The sequence below is a fragment of the Trachinotus anak genome, unplaced genomic scaffold (genome assembly GCF_046630095.1).
Source record: "Trachinotus anak isolate AG129_WGS33_773 ecotype Australia unplaced genomic scaffold, CSIRO_AGI_Tana_v1 ptg000026l, whole genome shotgun sequence".
Lineage (NCBI taxonomy): Eukaryota > Metazoa > Chordata > Actinopteri > Carangiformes > Carangidae > Trachinotus > Trachinotus anak.
The window spans coordinates 7,360,027-7,380,460 of NW_027273877.1; the positions used below are offsets into that span (position 1 = coordinate 7,360,027).

Here is a 20,434-nt window from a genome sequence, read left to right on the forward strand (position 1 = left end):
AGGAGCAGAGGATATGGCTCTGAATGGGTTGCAAAATCTGTATGCCTTCAGGTCCAAACAAAGTGGAGAACACATGTACAGTATGATTTTTTTTGTTTCCTAAAATGCGGCAGAGAATATGACCTTGATAGAGAAAAACAGACAAACAGCTGCGGAATACATTGATGATAATTGTGCATATTGTTACAGAGCTATTATGCAAGCTATTATGTAAAAATCCTCTGTTTAGCAAAGGACGGTTCTTCAGAAGGCACCCAACTTTCAGAGAATACGAGTCACCACAGAAATCTGTGACTTGAGAGTTCTTAAATTATGCACTGAGACAGTTTTAACTAAGAAACTAACAAAATCAGATATTCACTAAATAAATGAATCTTTGTAGCCTTGTTACAGATTGAACATTCTCCAACTGCAACTTCAACCACAGACTTTCAGCCCACATCCAACTGGATAATAGTTGGATGAGGTCTTGCTATTAATGCTGTCCCTCCCTTAAATATCTCCAGGCTCCATCTCAGCTCAGATTCTCCTATCTGCTGCTTTGTCAGATAAGTGGGAGGCATGTAAATGTGCTGATACAATGGCTTTCAATGTGTAGAGGTAGCACGGGTAACATCTCACTCACTGCTGATGGAGCGCCGGGAGAAAGTGCAGACGTGGGATCACGCCGTGGAAGCAGCGAAGCTTTTATTTTTCTCGCTGTTAAGTATATGATGATTATGGAGAAAATAGGACAGATGTGTTTGAACAGCTGCCAACGAACGGCTCCTTTGTGAGTGTCACCCTACTTTCCAGTTTGCTTTTAGTTTTAATGGTGTTCAGTGTACAAAATGTTAAAATCAGAATGCATGCGTTGCGGCCCAGAGCACTTGGCTCAGTATCTTACAAGCTTACAAACTACGGCAGGGAAAACTTGGGGATCCCATGGTAAAAAACAAACATTAAAAAGAAAACCAATGTTTTCCAGCTTCCATGAATAAAATTAATCCAGCGTCAGTGTTGACAGTAGTTGGCTTGCAATATCTTGCTTCTATGCAAAAACAGGGAAAGGGAAAACTGGAATAACGTGATGTATTATCCCAAAAACAGGCACAGTTGTCACAAGCAGGATGTCAACACTACTTGAGAGACACCGACAAGGTATTTGCTCGCAACAACTACAAACTCCAGCTTCAATAAATACCATCAGGTAGAATCAACATCTCAGACCGTCTCAGAAAAAGTCAAACATTGGAAGCTTGTTTTTTTTTTTTTTCTAACTGTTGGGCCATTGCTGCAATCAAGGCATTTCTCTTCGCATGTTGTCCACCCACTGTCTGTGACCTCAGAATGTATCGTGTCTTTCCAGCTAATTAAACAGCACTCAATATGAAATATGAAACACAGAGCGTGAGAACACATTAGAATTGTAAACATAGTTTTGAATAGATCTGAATATCAGTCGTGTTTTTTTTTTTTGTTTTTTTACACATTCAGTGTTCACGTTATTTCAGCAGAAGTTGGACAAAGACCATTTATTTCAGCTGTGTGTGCAGAAAGCTCAGTGTCTGTCGCCGTAGCATCTGCACATTGGTAGGGTTAAGGTTTTTATTTGATTATGAACAAAGGGTCCCTCATCCTGTGATCAAACAACAGATAAATATAAAGGGAAATAAATAATTAAACATGCCGTACCCTCGTTGAGATGACAGCTATGTCAACACCCTTTCTAGGTCCTAGTCCCAGTCTGCAAAAGCAAATACAGAACAATACGGATACATGTCTTATCTATACGTTTTATTTGTTATTAGTTCACACCCCTATGATAAAGCACAAGGACTATTTTGTAGCAGCACATAAAAAGCTTTCTGACTAAGGTGCTTAATGGCTTCAAAAGCCACAGGTGAAAGTATCTAAAGAACATTTTTCAACAAGGCGCCACTGAAAGAAGACAGTATGTTTACACTCAAAAAGAACGAGACATTAGGTTGTGGAGTTATTTGAAGAGTGACATTGCAAAATCTTAAAATACACAGAGCTGGCTCTTAAAACATAATCAACATGATTAAAGCAACATGTACTGTTTATACATTTATTTTGTCTAAATGCTTGAATCTGCTTGCAAAACATACTTTTAGATGATGTCAGGTTGTGTTAATGGAATATTGAATGATATGCCAAGCTAACTTTCTCCATTCTGCAATAACTCCATCATAGGCCCTCCGGCATTTTCAAGGTTGTAATATTTCACTTTGTATTCGCTTCTGCTTCCTCAATCCTCCTACCACCTCTTTTGAGAAACTGTATCTAGGTTGGGTCACCAGTGAGGTCAAGCTTAGACTTGCACCACACTATGATGTTCCAGATGGGAGCTAAATTGACACTAATCCTGTGACAAACCCACTTGGATTTAAGCAGCAGACACAAAACCACAGCGTGAGGGAGACATTCCCAGCCCATGTGAAAGTGATCAACCAGAAAGCTGTAGAGAATTACAACCGGGGAATAGACGCAGATGAATCACTTTCTCTCCCAAGGTTACTTACAGTAGTTTTGATATATCCAACTGTTTGGCTTTTAAACTCATCACACAGAAGCATGAGCTGGAATAACAATGATTATACTTTATCAGTCCCTGCACCTCAGGGTGTTCAGAGGTCAGCCTGAGCAGCAACTCAGCTGGAACTGGTAACACTTCAGTGTCATGATCAAGGGCATAGACCAGCTTGAACCCCAGCGCACTGCATGATGGAAGGCATTGAGCCAGTGTGCTGATCCCCCACAAGACTTAACCACTGGACTTTCAACAGAAAAAGGCCTTATTAGCTCTCTTATGAGGACTGATTCTATTGCATTACATGCTATGTGAATGGCCCAGCAATAATTTTGGCTCATTTTCTCATCAATCTGTGTTTTGGGTGCTCATGTCATTAAAACAGCATTATATTCATCGTTTGGGCTTAGTGCTGCATCCAGTCTATTTAAAGACAATCAATGCATGTGTTTTTTTCCTTGGTATTTTAAGAACCTCCAAGAGGAGGAGCTCTGCATAACTGCTTCAGAGCTTTCCCAGCTGTAAAGAAAGTAACCACATGTAGGCAGGGAAATACCGGAAGTCGAGCGGTTTTCCTTTCTAAATATGTTCTTTTTAGAAAAAAGCTGTAGGACACATGAAATAGTTCCAAAAATATGTTTTACACTTGTTAAATGGAGAGTCGAAATCTATATGTAGATGCAGAAGAGTGCAAATGATGTGTCTATAAGCTTCTATAATATCTTATACTAAGGGGAGAGGTGTGAAAGGAACAAAACATTAAATTGAGTTTGACGCTTTTGTCCGTTTACCCCTCCCGGCTTTTATTCTGAAGGGCATCACCAGAACTCCTGCTGTGTAGTCTGGCTGCCTTGACACTCCTTCCCTTCCCCGCCGTCCACCTCTACAGCATGCAAATTACGGAGCAACTCCAATACACCGCAGATTGGTTAACTACAGAGCGGGCGGCGCGGCGGGAGAGGAGGACACGGTGCGCGCTTCTGTCATTTAGAGTGGACTTTAAAAAAAATAAATAAATAAATAAAAAAAAAAGATGAGAGAATAGCCTCTTTTTCATCCCAGCACTGTTTTATTCTGGCGGCTCGAACCTGTAACTTCGTCTTAATTAACTGCGGGTGGCCGCGGGAGGAGGGCGCCACTCTTCATCATCCCGGGACCGGCAGCTCGCAAAGCCCTTCGCGCGACGGAATAATTAGTGGCCCCACGAGTGACAGCTGTGAAAGACTCAGTGGACGCTGGGAGGACAAGCGTGGACTGACGGACCCCGTGAAGTTTCCCCCCCACCCCCCCCCCCCCACCGTGTGCCAGCCTGTTTTGAAGCAGCCCGCTGGACCGGAGAGAAAGTGTTGTAGAGGTTGGCCCCTGTTCAATGCGTCGGTTGCCCGCACCTACTGATGGACTGAGTACGGAGAAATTTGGACTAGCCTTCCTCCTTTTCCATCGGTTTCAGTCGGTAAGTCACGAAGCAGGGTCACCGGTGATGTTTTTTTTGTGTATGCGTCATTAAAACGTTGCACTTTAATGAGCTTAATCACTTTCTTTATGGACCAGGTGGTATGGAAGGTTTCACTGCTGGATTTGAGAAATGGGCTTGCTGGTAAGGAATCCAGGTGTCCATTATGGGCAGGTTCCAACTAGCTAAAGTATGTTATAGAGCAGTTGACCCCTCCATATCTGACCTTTTTTTTTAAAGAAATAATAAAGAGCTCTAGTGTAAAATGTACAGTATGCGGACTTCATTGCTATTTATCACGAACATGTTGGTATGGAAAATCCTTTAAAAAGTGCCTGGACTTGACAGAGAGAGAACAGAGAGGGACCAGTGAGTTTTCCTGAGGGGACTCCATTACCTCAAGCACACCTGGCTGTTTGCCACACGCAGTTACTGTATCCTACAGCACTGTGCAGGCGTATGGTAATCCACACTGATGTGCCTGTACAATGCCTTTTACTACATACTGAAAATCTCTAACATCTTGCTTTGGTTTTCCTGTAAAGCCGCAGAAGCAGATCTCTGCATGGTGACAGATTTCACTGCCTAATGGCTCCTCTTTTCTGGCATTTGGCCATGGCTAAATATAGTGATGGCGTTTGCATATTCATAATTACATGTTAATGGTCACAGGTGTGTGTTTTTAATAGGGACAGCATCACAACTTCGAACAAATCTCAGCCAATCAGATAGGAGAATGTCTGTTTTATCAGAAGGAAGATGCAGAAGCATAATTTCTCTGCCCCAATTAGTCTCGTTTTAAGACATTAAACAGCACTCTAATATTAACTATTGCATTTCTGGCTATACTGTAGATCAGGACTGAATAAATACATCTTTACAGCAATCAAGCTTCATTTAAACAGTTTGTACTTTGTTTTGCAGGACTGCATTTTTTTTCCTCCATTTGAGGGTGAGGCTATAGTCCCATTTAAGCACAAGTTAATGAAGGAAAGAAGTCTCTAATTAGCTTTAAGTTGTGAATTTCATAATTGAGTTTGGATCCCAATTTTTTGCTTGGATGAATCAATAGTTAATAATTTAATAGCATAGTTATAAGCACTCTATACCATAAATTTATAGACTGCTTCAGCCTAATGTGCCAGAATAATTTGGGATTAATTATTGATTGATGGTTTTTAAAGAGGCATGAACATATGTGGGCCAATTTAACAAATTATGCATTGTACTGCTTTGTTCATCTTCTGGCTTTCCCCCAATATTCTACAGTTAACAAGAGGTCTGGATATAATTATTTGAATTTATATTGACACATATCACCTATTTTTTTTAGATTTAAAGGACCGCTACTTCAAAACCACTAATCATCCCAACAACAGTGACCGGTTTACTTGTGGATGTTAGGTGGTGCACTGGTGGTTAGATCTCTATTCATCACATTGCTTGCATTGAAGGAAAACACAAATGTGTGTTTGAAGAGGTCGTTGTGAAACAGCCAAAGGAAATTGGTGTGATCCGTGGGAGCATTCTGCAGTTTTAGGACTATCAGCTCAGAGGTGGAACAGAGAGGGAGTTATCATGAAACTTTATTAAAGCAACTACTTTCTTACAGAGAAAGCCTGCAGATATATTGAAGAGCCTCTGCTTCTCTAAGACATGGAGAAAGGAGGCAGCGTTAGCCCACAGAATATTGAATCAGTCAAAAAAGAAGGAGCAAGGGGCAAAGGAGTTGAACTAGCTCTTGCCTCTTGAGTGGGCGGATGTCATAATTATCATTTCTCCGGGATTGCGGTGGAGGGCCGCGGGCACTGGCAGAATCTCTGCAGATATGTGGGTGTAGTGGTGGTGTCTACCCTGTAGGGCAAGCCACATCACTTCCAATACAGAGGAAAAAGGGACAAGTCCCACCATAATTGGTGCCTGGGAACACTGTAGGGCTCTCTGGGAAGTTGATGGACGGTCAGAGCGAGTACGTGTACATAAACAAGGCCGAGGATGCGTGCACAAGGACAAAAACACACATCCGTGCACATACACACTAAAGCAATAGAGTGCAGGGGGTTCTAATCTGCTATCCCATGTCAGGCTGAAATGGAACAACCTCTAGCTGGACGCAACAAGTCTCACCGTCTCGCATTCTCCATCTTAATCTCCTTCTCATTCTCTGTTTCAGCCCCCAAGCAAAAGCAGCCTGACTTTAAGTATCAGTGGATGCACGTAACTGTTGGTTGGTGACCTCCAAGTGAATAGGGAGGAAAGGGGGGAGAGGGATGTCTCTCCCCTGCTGTTAAACCAGGTCGCTGGTATTTATGCTTCATGTTTTGCAGTGAAGTAGTGAAAATTGGAGTAAATGAGCAGGTTGGACTCAGCACTCTCTGTAAAACACATTCTATGTAATTGTCAGACAGGACACTCTCTATTATTAAAACTAGCTTTTGCCTGTTTGTGCTTAGTCACTCCTTGTTGTATTGCTGTTGTCCAGGAGTGTGTTATCTCAAACAACTGGAAGAAAAAAGCCAGTAAAAGCTCTTCTCACTATAAACCTCTCTGTCAAGAGACATATAGGAGGTGGAAGCCTCAGGCCAGGGGATCTCTTATTGGAGTCTGGCGAGTGGATACAGTCCTCTCAGGGCTCCAGACTAAGTTTTTCCACTTTACTTAAAAATTTTAGGAGCCTCAGTCTAAATGTGGAACAGCACTTAAAATCATTTTCGACACAACAGATTCATGATTTTTTTAAAAGTTGTTACTGATCAATGTTTTAAACTGACATTTTACAGAAATCCGAATGCACACAGCAACATGGTTTTGAAAACAGACATTTATGACAGGTGCTGAGTTTTGCATCTGTCTATCTATCCATCCATCTTGCTTAATGCCGTATGCATATCGAAAAACCTGCACATGAAATATGATGGGCTGTGGTTAGCACTCTGTTGAAATGCTCAGTGAGCAGATTATTTAGGACAATAAATAGCCCTCTGTGTTTGTTTGAAATGCAACACTCCCTTCTGTTGCATCAGCGTCACGTGTGATACGTGCACGCTTCCTTCACCAAACGTCTGCCACATGCTGTGTTGTCTGTAAATGCACATAATCTTCAGTTTCTGTTATGGTTATACGGTTTTTAAGGTGTCTGGCAATAATCCATCCAAAATACAAATAGGGAATTAAGTGTGGTGAGGCTTTCTTCCCATTTGACTTTGAAGCTTTTTTTTCTTCCAACAGGTTTTAACAGGAGCTTTAGAATGCTGTCCAGCTTCTTTAACTGCCCGCTGTGGCACTCCTGTTTAATTGGTCTTGAAAGGTCTTGTTCAGTAGGACAGTGCAGGTCAGCTCAAGTCTCTGTAGTTGTTAAGTCATCAGACACTCAATTAACTCAGGCGTAGTACCTCATCTAAAAAAAAGAAACTGTAGAGGCTGAAAAACATGATACCTTTTACTAAATCTGCGTTAAAGTTGCTGTCTTCAGTGTCTGAACAAGACTTTTATGTAAGAATATACCTGTTTTATTAGCCTGGCTCCCAAACTGGGACTGCAGTACTGAAAAAAAAACATCACCCCCCACGAACTCAGACTCCTCGGGTTTGTCCTTAGACTCACAAGTTAAATCAAAACTGTCTCAGTTTGAGCTTTACATTTTGGATTTTACTCATTGACGGTTAAATTTTTGATGTTCATGACTATCATGTAGGTTTTTTGCCCCTCACACCTTATGTGTTGTCAAAATATGAGCAAATCCTGTTATATGCAGAAAATTAAGTGTACAGTAATTTGCTCACAGACTTGTACAGGCTTGACATCTATCAGTCTTTCCATCTTCTAACCAGATTATCCTGTAGAGTGAAGCTGTGTTCCAGTTCTGTGTGAATATTTTCTACCCATAACACCAGATGCTGTGTCTCTGTGTCTGTGTACTGTGTCTGCTCTGTCTCATACTTGTTATTTCCAGTGGACATAGACTGGATTCCCTTCAGGCAATTTGCATCAGCCTGCTCAGTGTTGGATGGGTGGAGTTTTACTTCTATGGGGTCTGCATCATAAAGTAACTTACACTGATCCCAGTATGACACAGGAATTAATTATGGTCTGTCTAGTGAATAAACAGGGAGAGCTCAGAAAGAATAGGGGGGTATACGTGATCCAACCAGTGATTTTCTGTCAGAGGTAAAACTTGCTTGTGCACGTTTCCCAAACAAGGGAGACTTTGTGACTTTGTGCTAATCTTCTATCCTGGTGTTACGTTTTCCTTCAACACAAGAGCTGAGGGTACTTTTGATAGGTTTCTGCTAGGTTTGCTCAAAGCTAATCCACAGGGCTTAAAGTTAGGGCACTATTGTTTTGTTTATTATGACCATGTTATTTTATTATGTTATTCTTTCTCATGGACATGCATGGGCTCAACATACTACAATATTTCAACTCTATTGAAATTAAAAAAAAACTACTTAGGACAGTAATTGTCTAGATAATGGGACTATAACCATCAGTGTAATATAAAATATATAATACAATCAAATGTCATACACAATTTTTCAAAAAGGCATTTTATACTACACTTCTTGGCTAATTGTTAGTGTCTTAAACAGATACCATCTAGCTTTTACTTTTGACTACACCCACTAGCAGATGTGATCATAAAAACAGCTTATGACTTTGTATTTGTTTGTCTAATTAGTAACCTCAGCAGGGTTCTGCTCAGGAACTGAGCATGCAGCACAGTGCAATTCAAACCAATTCTGTATCTGCCCAAAGGATCCCACAAACCCAAGAAATACATGCATGGTACCATAATCTGTCATGAGCTTTATAGTGTCATTACATTTTGTTATGTAGGTTTAATGTACATTTTACAGTAGACATGTGTATGTTTGGTTTTACTGACACAACAATTAACATACTTTTAGATAGTCAAAGTTATTTAACGTGAAAGACTTTTCTAGTTTGTGGCTCAAATTTTTACAGAGAATTCATATCCTTTTGGTTTAAAGGCTAAAATGAGGAACTTGATTATTCACACAATGATACACGTATTTATAGACAACATGAACCATGGCGTGATTTGCCTCGTAGTCCTGTTGCACCGACACCACAGAATGTGCCCCTTACATTGTTTATGCTCAGTGAGCAGGTCTCCTCTACCTATAATGTGTGACTCAATTGAGACCACTGAAACTTGTGTACCAGACATCACATCTACACCTATTTACGGAGTGAATCATAAGACTGTCATTACCATTACCCTGTGGCCTTCTTACTGAGGGTGGGTACTCTTTTTAAATGGGCAATTCAAACAGCTGAGAACAAATAAAGTCTGAGAAGTCTTAGGATGATTATGTGTGACATCCTAACTTAAAGTCGAATATCAAATACTTCCTAACTATTTCCATGCAGCTAATTAAATCAACTTTACAGAATAAATTATTACCAACATTATGTTACTGTTCAACAATCATGAGCAAAACTGCATTGGAATTTTTTTTTTCACAAATTAGCTTTGCTTGTGATCTGCCAGACTTCCCAGATGCAGCTACCTCTGTATTGAGTATTCTGAATGAATTTATCTACAATTTACCAGTCCTGCTGGGCACTGGTGAGTCACTGCTGAGCTGAATAAAGTGTGCCCCTTTTTAAAGGGACATTAATGCAGACAGAAGATATACATCTGTTTGGTGCAGATGTCTTTCTTTACCAAACGCACCTTGATGCCACAATACACTTGTGTAATCTGCCTGCTCATTTCTGGAGAACTAATTACTGCGCATTAGTTAAACAGACCATTTGAAATGCAAGCCTGCTAAATCACGCTTGCCAGGGGAGCCGAGCCACCCCCTCCCTCCACACTCAGTCTTTATGTTTCTATTATTAGTGCTATCATGCATATGTTCTCTATCAGAAATTAAGGCCCACCAGCAGAGAACAGTAAGCATATGCAGTACACAAGGTAGGGAGAGGGAAACCGTTTTTTTTTTTTCCTTTGTACTCTGATGACACAGATACAGTATATAAGGTTTCCATCTGTAAAGCAGTTTGGGCCTTACTGCTTATATGTTCCCTTATGATGAGCCGCCAGCTGTTAAAACTGCTGCATGACATGAGAAAGGACACCGCTGATCTCACTTTTTAACAGGCCACTGATGATGTTTCTAAAGATGCAACCCTTGTAGCAGCCAGCAGAGCATGGGACATGATCCTCGCTCCCCTGGTCACCAAGGCTGTGTGCTTACAACACTGCCAAAAAGATCTTTGTTTCTGCATGGTGGAGCAGTTGATGGAGGAAGTATGGGTTGCTAGAGCCTCACTCCTATCCAGGTGGAGAATGTGGGGTTGATTTAATAATTGCAGGCACACAGGTTTGGTCCAGTTGGTATACTGTGTTTCCTTTAGCTGCTCAATATGTATTGATTTTGTGGATATCTCAAAGGAAAGCAGATAAATAGAAAAATATAGGCCACTTAAGGAACTTGGAAAGACTATGCACTATTCCTTGCACGTTTCCTCTGACAATAAAGCTGTATACCATGCCACTGTGGTAAGAGCACACATTCTTGGTATCTACCTAATTTGGCATCAACTGAGACTGTTTCCCTAAAGTTTCACTAATGAAAGTCTAAGAATAACCTTCAGTCTCAGAACATTTTATACTTTTACATTTTATCTAAGAACATTTATTGATGGTTGCTGTGGAGCACAGATTACATCTACATTTTAGCTTTCAGACATGTAGGTGATACACCAGTATATGAACCACTATTTATATGATTCTGACAGGGAACCTCAGACTTCAGTGATTTAAAATTTACTCCTTCAACCTTGCTATTGTCAAGATCCATAAATCACCATGACTGCAGGTAGTCTAGCAATAAGGAGGACTGAGGCCATAAAATGCTAAGAACTAAGGTGACTGCGAAGCCTTATAAAATAAGTTGAAGACTAAGAAGATTCTGGATTTTCCACAAGATATCCACATGATATGTTACAACACAAATGTGGAGCGACTTTTATCAGTCTTGACGGAGTTGGGAGAATGGCTCTATCTGTCTGGGGCCACTAGGGATAACAAGCCTTTCATACTTGAACATCAAGATGCCTCACTCTACAGAAAAAGGAATTAGGATTCTGCCTTATGGGCTATTTGCGGTTCCAGTGTGCTTTGCTTACTCTGACAGTGACGAGGACAGAACATGACTATAGCTGTTTTCATATTATCTAAAAATAATGTCCTAAACTGTCAGCTGCAAAGTGAGCACGCTACTCGGTACAGTTAAAATCCAGGTTTATGGTCTGTTGTCACATACTGTGTCTGTATTGTGCGTGTCAATTCACTGCAAACTATGACAAATGGATAGAGGATAAAAATAAGTGGTACTGCAGCGCTCTGGCCTTTGGGTGCGCAAAGCATTCACAATCAGTGGAAAGCATGTGCTTTGTGCTCTTCAATAAAGATTACACACTCAGTGCGACCCCGCACTTTCCAGATGTATCGTGGATACCATTGTCTTCTAGATGCTTGTCAAGTCAGAATCTATCCAGGGTAGACTGGATAAGAAAACTTGCAAGAACCAAGCTGATAAATTCAACATGGTTGTGATTTGTAGTGAGTACTGCAGTGTTGAGTTTATCAGCAAAGGTTTGGCTCCATCGCTTATTCACACTACATAGACCAGTCGTGACAATAAATCTAATCTCCAGCCCAGTTATGCCAGTTGGTGGTGCACTGGTAGACAGCCAAGATGAAAATGAAATAAAGTGGAAAAGAATATTGTGGTGCAGCACCGTGGAGCCTACTTTCTCTCTATGATGGCTACCCTACTGAAATGTCCATGAGTAAGACACCGAATTGTTTGCTGCAGACCCTGTAGACCAATCATTTCTAAAAGTTGGAGTTGAACACATCATTGTGAGTGATGTGCAGGTTTGTCTCGTGTGACGTTCTATTGCTGATTCTATTTGATATCGGTGCCACCTTCTTAGCACTGAGTAAGAGGAGTATATTATGTGCATTGATCATTAGTTTATATATAATTGAATCCGATCAATATGGAAAGGAGGCAGTTTCTCAGAGCAGTGTTCCACACTGTTGGAGAAGTGTCTGTGTGGCATATGAACATGTATATTCATGACTTATCCATATGAAAGTGTCTGTTAGAATCATACAGAAGAAACCTCGTCACTATACTCATGAGGGGGCGCTGGATTCATGATGAGTGCTTCATGATATTATGGAGCTCTTCACTGCACAGGAACAATACGATACATAGAGCTGGTCCAAATAAAGTGCGAATATGCTATTTATGGGTCTGCAAGTAGGCAAAGCGTGTTGTGTATGTGACAGTGCTTGTGGAAGGGCTCAATGTGTGATAAATATTCCATTAACAGACTTTCTCCTCCACTTTGCCTCTGCGGTCTTTCCCCCCTTATTTCTTTTTTCTTCTAACTCATCTCATTTGATGATGGACAATGAGTTGACTTCACTCACATGCATGATGGGAGATCTCATAGGGCTTCAGTAGATCTCTAATTGAATTGTCTGAACAGCTAGAGATGCTCATTTGAATTGGGAAAAGAGAGCGCAGTGGAAGACTGGCACCGGAAGAGTATTTCATCTCCCGCGCCCGTCACGCTGACTTCCATGCAACATTGATTGCCTGAAAAATGGATCCGTTAGATGAGTCTGTTTGAAATACAGAAGAAAGAGTGCGTGCGGCTAATGCCTTTCCATATTTGCCCTCAGCAGTGTGTTATCATGCAGTATGCGATAACATCTGTTAATGGTCTTTGTTTCATTTCGAGTTGTTTGACGAGCCATTGGGGTCGCAGCCATGACCACCACCAGACTCCTGAACAAGCAAATGCAGAGAAATAATGGGAAGGAAATGGCTAAAGATATTTTCTGGCATAAGGGTTTACAGCCATGTTATCACTTTCGAAACAATACATATTTAATAGGTTTGACAAATTATATTTTGGTGTTTCATTATATTTTCCCACTGATAAACAGGGGTAATTGGAGCTCATAGACAACCAAAGCTCCCTTTGTTCTGCTAATTATTGGTTCAAGATGGTCATTTCTTAGCTGCTGTGATATCTGGGAGGCTTCAGCAAAGTGTAACTTGACATTTTATTATCTTTTCATGCATTCTAGGTTAGTCTAATCTGCCCACATGCCTAATATTTAAAAAAAAACAAAAAAACAATGCAAGCAACAAATAGCGAGTAAAAGCAACCTTTTCTTTCCAGGTCTGTATCTGTTTTGAAATGGATTTAAATATAACATCAGAGGCCCTGCTGAGGTAAACCACGACCATATCTCTAGCTGTGAGGCGTTGTTCAAGACTGTAAAATGAAAATCCAGTTACATTAACATGAATATATTGAATTACCTGAATATCACTGCTTACCATTTAAGAAATACCTTTGACGCCAGTATTTAATGTGCACAATTACTGGTTTTGTTAATGAGATATAATGAGCTGCCACTGTGAAAGATTTTTCAATGATGGGTCTCCCTATTGTTGTTTTGTTGTGCGGGCCGGCTCCGAGCACTGGCTGTCCCTGGAGGCAAGAACATGGCAACTAATTATTCTGCTGTATTCTGTCTGATGTTGTGAGTCCCTGTAGAAATTAGTGAAATTGATAATTAATGCATTTAGTTCGTGAATTTTTATTTGACTCTGTCAGTAGATCTGATATTTATGATTTGATACTTGTTCATTTTCATATGGTAAGAGGAGTGCGCTTACATTTACTGTTGTGCGTTTCATATTCTCCAGCATTTTTTGTAATAGTTTGTAAAAAAAAAACCAAACAAACAGTATTTCACAGATCTGTGGAGTGTGAGCCCTAGATCTGTTGTGGCTGAAAATGTTGAGTGACCTTGGGGTGAATGCCTACATATATCAAAAATGTTGGAGATAGTGTTGGCTTGGTTTTCATTTTTGACTTCACTCAGCAGCATAAAAATATATTGAGACACGGTAAAACAGGCAAAAAGGTGAAGGAGAAACAAGAGGTGAGAGTGAAGTTATAACTTTCAAATTCAGTTATTGTCTCTGGAGCTGAAAGCTTCTCTCTGACAGGTTCGGTCATCTCCTTAGGTGTGTGTGTGGGGCTAGCACACTTTCATCTAAGCTAACTACAGTAATCTGATATATCTTGAACTTTTGAAATTAGAATTGGGAAAGGATTACATTCAGTATGCATTTGGTTTGAACTAGGCCTGCCTAGTCTAGTTAGAATGACGCTTTCCAGATGCTAATCAGATTCGTTAACAGGAACAGCTGTGTCTTCCTTCCATATCTTATTGCTTTGAAGAATTCTGTTCGTTAAGAGTGGATATGTGGTTCTCCTTGATCATGGGAAGAGACATCTTCCCATGACATCTCTACCAGTCCCCTCAGAGTGATGTAGGCTTTGATCCATTGTGATTTTAGTCAAATTAATGTAATGGATTTAGATGTGGTGCTGAGGACTCTCATCATTAAATTCACATTTCAGCATTTCCCTTGTCGTTCAACGTTAAATCCTGCTTACAATGAAGTTCACTTTGGTTCACTGCCTGGAGTACAGTTCAGAACAGTGAATTAATGTAATCAGAATAATAGTATAGGAAATCTGGTCGATGAAATATAGGCTTGGGTTGTGATCGGTTCCCCTTCAGTCCAGTCAAGTGCAAGTTAACTGGTTGAACAATGAAGACACAGCTATTCATTTTCAGTGCTTTGTGTGGAATGCCTGTTATAAATTTAGCCGTGACATGGACTCAAAATGGACTGAACTGACTTCTGCGTTTGTATGACTCACACCGAGTAAGCCTTTGTTCAGATGAGTCTGCATATAAAGGGCATAAAATCAGTCAAATGAGAAAGTTTTTTTTTTTTTTTAAATGTACCATTATCCCACCGTGAGTCACTGAAGAGATGCTGCCTTACTGTCATTGCTCAGCCTGTGAAATGTATTTACTCATTGGTGAAATTCAGCGTCTACATTGATACTGTGGATTCTGATGACTGTTTTATATGGATTTATATTACGATTCACATTAGCAGCTACACTTGGTTTAACTACCATCTCTCAAGTCCACACAGGGCACAGCATTGCTAAGTAGTATAAAGACCACATAGGAGTAAAAAATTCAGCAATAAAAGCAGACATGATACTGAAAACATGATGAAGTATATTTATTATTTTTTCAGAATTAAAGAGGTTAGAATAAGAGACATGTGAACATGGTTTGCCTTTTCCTGTTATATATTTTTCATGCATTTTCACTATATAAAGACAGGTCTACACTACACAAAGGCTTTCATCCAAGACAAGTGTGACTTCCCTTCATGCATATAATGCACCCATAAATGTCATTTTACGCTATTACACTTTTACACATACAACAAAAGTTCAAATAATGTAGCACATGAAACTTAAATGACATTTGGATCATTGGGATTGAATATCATTCATTCATCCTCAGACATCTAAACCGAATGATTAAACAGTCAGGATACATTTAGTTTGTGTCAACCTTTGCATGATTTGTACAACACTGTGCACTTACTGTTTTTTTTCTCTCCTCCCCACCCCCTTCTGTCCATGCTTCTATGCTTTCTTCACAGATATCTCAGACCGAAATGGTGCCCTGTATCATTTTCATCGCCTTGTTTGTCACTGCGGTGCGATCCCAAGATATCCATCCCTCACAGGCATCATCCTCTATTAGTGAGTCTTGTGACTCCTTGTGCTCCTGTGAGGGGAAAGATGGCATCCTTCATCTTAACTGTGAGCAGAGAAACATCAGCAAAATCTCCCAAATCAAAGTCCCGTCAGGTGTGCCCTTCCACCTGAACCTTTACAAAAATGACTTGGTTGAGCTGCGCGCTGAGGAAATGGAAGGGCTTAAGAATGCTCTTTCCCTGCACATAGGGGGTAATAGCATACAAGAGCTGGAACCAGGGGTCTTTAGCACTCTGGGTTCACTTAAAAAACTCCACATAAATAGCAATTTCCTCGTCACTCTGAAAGAGGACACTTTTCAAGGCCTGGTGAATTTGGAGTTTCTCCAAGCTGACACAAATTTTATTCGGGTCATTGAGCCAGGGGCCTTCAACAAACTGATCCGCCTCAAGGTCCTGATCCTGAATGATAATTCCATAGAGTTTTTACCTAGCAACATTTTCCGGTTTGTGCCCCTCACCCACCTGGACCTACGTGGAAACAAGCTCCAGACACTGCCTTACGTGGGGTTTTTGGAGCACATCGGACGGATAATGGAGCTTCTCCTTGAGGACAATGACTGGGTCTGTGACTGCGACATTTTACATCTAAAAATCTGGATGGAGAACATGAGGGCCCAGTCTGCAATTGGGGATGTGGTCTGCAGCACACCGCATCACCTCAAGGGAACCATTCTGGCTAAAGTGAAGCGGGATGTTCTGTGCCCGTCTCATGCAGATATTAACCTGGAGGAGCCATCAAAGTCACTGGATATGGTCGTTACTCCCTCATCCAAAGTGTCTCAGGTTCCCAAATTGGTCAACACCAAAGATGACGCGAAGGTACCGACACCCTCTCACTTTCCTGGCAGCCCTTGTGTGGAACACTGTTCCTGTCACAATCACCCTGTGGCTGGGTTTTTGATGCATTGTCAGGACAGAGGGATTCAAAAGGTGTCAGATATAGGAATACTTCAGCAAAGCCCCACTAAACTGGTCATGACAGGAAATATGATTCAGAAACTCTTGAAATATGACTTTGTCACATACGATAGCTTAGAATTGCTCAACCTGGCAAACAACAGAATTGATTACATTGATAATGAAACTTTCCTCAGCCTGAGCAGTTTGAAAAAACTGTATTTGAATGGTAATAGAATTGAAAAGTTGTTTTCCACAATGTTTGTGGGGCTCCACAACCTTGAGTACCTGTATCTGGAATACAACCTTATCAAAGAGATTGCCCCTGGCACATTTAATCCCCTGCCAAACCTGAAGCTGTTGTCATTAAATAACAACCTGCTCAGCTCCCTTCCAGCGCAGATATTTCGCAACGTGCCCCTCACTAAATTAAACCTGAGGAAAAATCTACTTATGCACCTGCCAGTGAGCAACGTGCTTGATCAACTCGACTCACTGGAGCAGATTTATTTAGAGGACAACCCCTGGGACTGCAGCTGTGACTTGCTGAGCCTCAAACAATGGGTGGAGAAACTCAGAAAAGACACGGTGGTGGGCTCCATTTTGTGTCACACCCCCAAGAACGTGATGCAGGCTGAGCTAAGAAGTGTTCGTCATGAGATACTATGTCCCGGTTTAGGGACCTACTACCCTATGTCCCCAGATGGGGAGGAGAGTGTGACAGCTACACTGGGGCCTGACAACAGTGGCAAGGGTTTGTTCAGCCCACTCACAGACACTGTCCCACTCTCTGTGCTCATCTTAAGCCTTCTTGTCTTTGTCCTCATGATTATATTCTGCTCAGCAGGGCTGGTGGTGTTTGTAGTGCACCGCAGGCGGAGAAGGGCAAAGAAAAAAGCAGCAGAGGAACAGCCCAGAGAAAACACCAACAGTAGCCCCATCCATTTACATTACAGCATGTATGGGCAGAAAACTACACACCACACTCTGACCCAGAGAACAGGGTCTGCCACTCTGTATGAAGAGAGATCACATAGCCCTATTGTTCAGATCTGTCGCAACCCCACCTACTGCTCCCAGCACAAGGAGCACGACGCAGATTTGGATTATAGCCTCGACGAGCCCAGCACTAAGCACCACCTCTGCCGGAGTATCATGGAGAAGGAGAACACTTCTCCTCTCACGGGAAATCCCAGCTCGAAGTTCAGACCCATGACTGGAGAGTGCCCTGCAGAGTTCGTCACTCTCGGGAATCCCAACTCCTTGTACAGGAACATACTGGAGAGGGAGAAGGAGCTGCAGCAGCTTGGAATAACAGAGTATCTTAGGAAAAACATGCCCCAGCTTCAGTCTGCTGTGGACATGCAGGTCCCGGGGCACCAGGAGGAGTTAAAGCTAATGGAGACAATTATGTACACAAGACCACGCAAGGTCATGCTTGAGCAAACTAAGAATGAGTACTTTGAACTTAAAGCTAACCTGCATACTGAGCCAGACTACTTGGAGGTTCTGGAGCATCAAACTGCATTTAACTGAGCTGAAGCAGCAGAAAAAAAAAATACATATATTATGTTTTGAACCAAGTGCCTTGTCCTGTTTGCCCTCTTGTTCCACAGTGTGAAATATGTATCATGGGAACATCACTTTAAGTTTAACTGTAGCACAGAATGTAACTGGTTTATTTTTGTGACCTTGTATTTGTTGACAGCCATGTTATGTAGCTGGTGAACGGTGTCATATTTTTTTTGGCCAAATGTAACTTAAAGAAGCTGTCGCCGTCTGTTGAGCAGACCTGGGTTGAAACCCTCTTTGAAATTCACTCAATCAGCTTTTTACGATTGATTAAATTTCCATGGTGTTAACCGCAGCCAAATGAATTGATCCACACAGCACGCACACACCCCCACATCTGACAGGATAAAGCAGATGTTTGGAAAGACTGGAGTGAATTTCAATCACCACTTGACCCAGAATTGCTGTTTAATCAGTCTATCCTTACTCTGGGTATGACCTGATTACACCCTCTGTCAACATAAGCCAGCTGGATTGCTGTAACCAGAATGCTCATTGTGCCGTAGAGTCAGCAAAATGCCAACATTGGAAAACAGTGATAGCAGTGATTCCACTGCTATTCTCCTGTCAGATCTTCTGATTGACCCATTACACTGCACAGTCGCAGTCATGGGATCTTTATTTATTTTTATACAGGCCGGTGATATTCACAGAAAGGATGTTATTTTTCTGTCAATCAGTAAATAGAGCACTTAAAGTACAGTATATAATACACAACTGTAATCTTGTAAAAAATGCATTGCACTAATCCAATGCCATAAGATGGTGCATGACAATCAACAAAGTCCTGCTGATTTTTCATTTTTTGTTTTAATTTCTGCCAGAAAAAATGAGCCACAAATGTGTATGATCCTTTGGTGTGTGTGTGTGTGTGTGTGTGTGTGTGTGTGTGTGTGTGTGTGTGTGTGTGTGTGTGTGTGTGTGTGTGTGTGTGTGTGTGTGAGAGAGATTGTGTTTCATGTCACTATTTTATGTCTGACAATACTGAAACGGCATTCAGGAACATTGCTCCTTCCTCATGCTGTCATTGGCTGATCCAGAACTGTTGGGACTGATCGTACGTGGGGCATATTAATCTACTAGCACATGAATGGTTACTGTCAAGCAACATTACCCAAGCCCCCGCAGACCACCTGCTAACTGACTTCAGCCAACTTTTCTCTGTTTCTCAGCTCGTATTAAAAGCTGTGGACCGCTGGCGACTGACATTTTTGCAACGTGGACATTGTCACTCTTCAGGATTTATACCACACACTCCATTCATACTGTTGGAAACTCATTCAACTTTGAAACAGTTCATGTAAGCACACACTCTGTAGCTTTTCTACTTAACTAGATTTAATTATTTATTCTGTATATTTTGTATATACTTATGTTCCATTATATCTATGGTTTTTGTGTGCCTTCAGTGCTGTACAGAATATAAACAGAAGTTGTAACTGATAAACAGGAAATAAAGAATTGCAATATTACATGAAGCTGGTTTAACTTTGAAGTTACAGCTGCTGCTTCTCTGCAGTGTGTCCCCTCACTGACACACCACTCACTCGGACTGAAAAAGGATGGCACTTTCTCTCAGTGCGTTATCAGCCGTCCACACTGCACATGTGTACTCTGTGTGCATACATGTACTTGTGTAAACACCATTTGGTTATTTTCCTACTGTGTGAATAATTTAGCCCCCCCATAACGGCTCAAACCTAGTCCTTAATCACACAACAATGGCTGCGGGGTCTTTTCACCAGCCGTGCTTTTCTGCATGAATTTCATTTCCTCCCTCTCTCTGGGGAAACACTGGACCCTCTCTAATTCCTCCATTTTCTATCATAATTGATGTATCTGAAGCTCCTGTGCAAGAACACACACGTAACCTCTCAGCTTGAAACGCCCGAGCACCCAGACGCACATGCAGCACTCGCATACAAATACAGATACCAACCACCAACATGAATAAATAAATGTTTATAGATTTGTATGCAGACACGCATCATTTAAGCTGGTAGAGGCAAACAGACCTGTATACACACGCACACACACACACAGCAGGGAAGACGAATTATCCTCTGCAGCACGATCCTGCGAGACTCATAAGTAATATTCTCCTCTAAAGGTGAGACATTGGTAAAGTGCAGAACTGTGTTCGGAGAGATTCTTTACTTTAGGGGCCGACTTCAAATAAATGGGTTCACTTATGAACTGAAGCTCACCAAGGTGCCCGTCTCTTTGCAACAAAACCGCACCATTAAA

At 41.3% G+C, this 20,434-nt stretch overlaps 1 protein-coding gene and 1 long non-coding RNA gene across 2 annotated transcripts in view; one reads left to right on the forward strand and one right to left on the reverse strand.

Moving 5' to 3' along the window:
- Positions 1 to 20,434, reverse strand: part of LOC139609818 (uncharacterized) — a 55,359-nt gene that overhangs the window by 27,842 nt on the left and 7,083 nt on the right. The window lies entirely within an intron of this gene.
- Positions 1,202 to 19,659, forward strand: slitrk6 (SLIT and NTRK-like family, member 6). Its single transcript, XM_071464800.1, has 2 exons — positions 1,202 to 3,986; positions 15,599 to 19,659. The coding sequence occupies exons 1-2, from the start codon at positions 3,903 to 3,905 to the stop codon at positions 18,149 to 18,151; spliced, it is 2,637 nt and encodes an 878-aa protein (XP_071320901.1). The 5' UTR covers positions 1,202 to 3,902; the 3' UTR covers positions 18,152 to 19,659.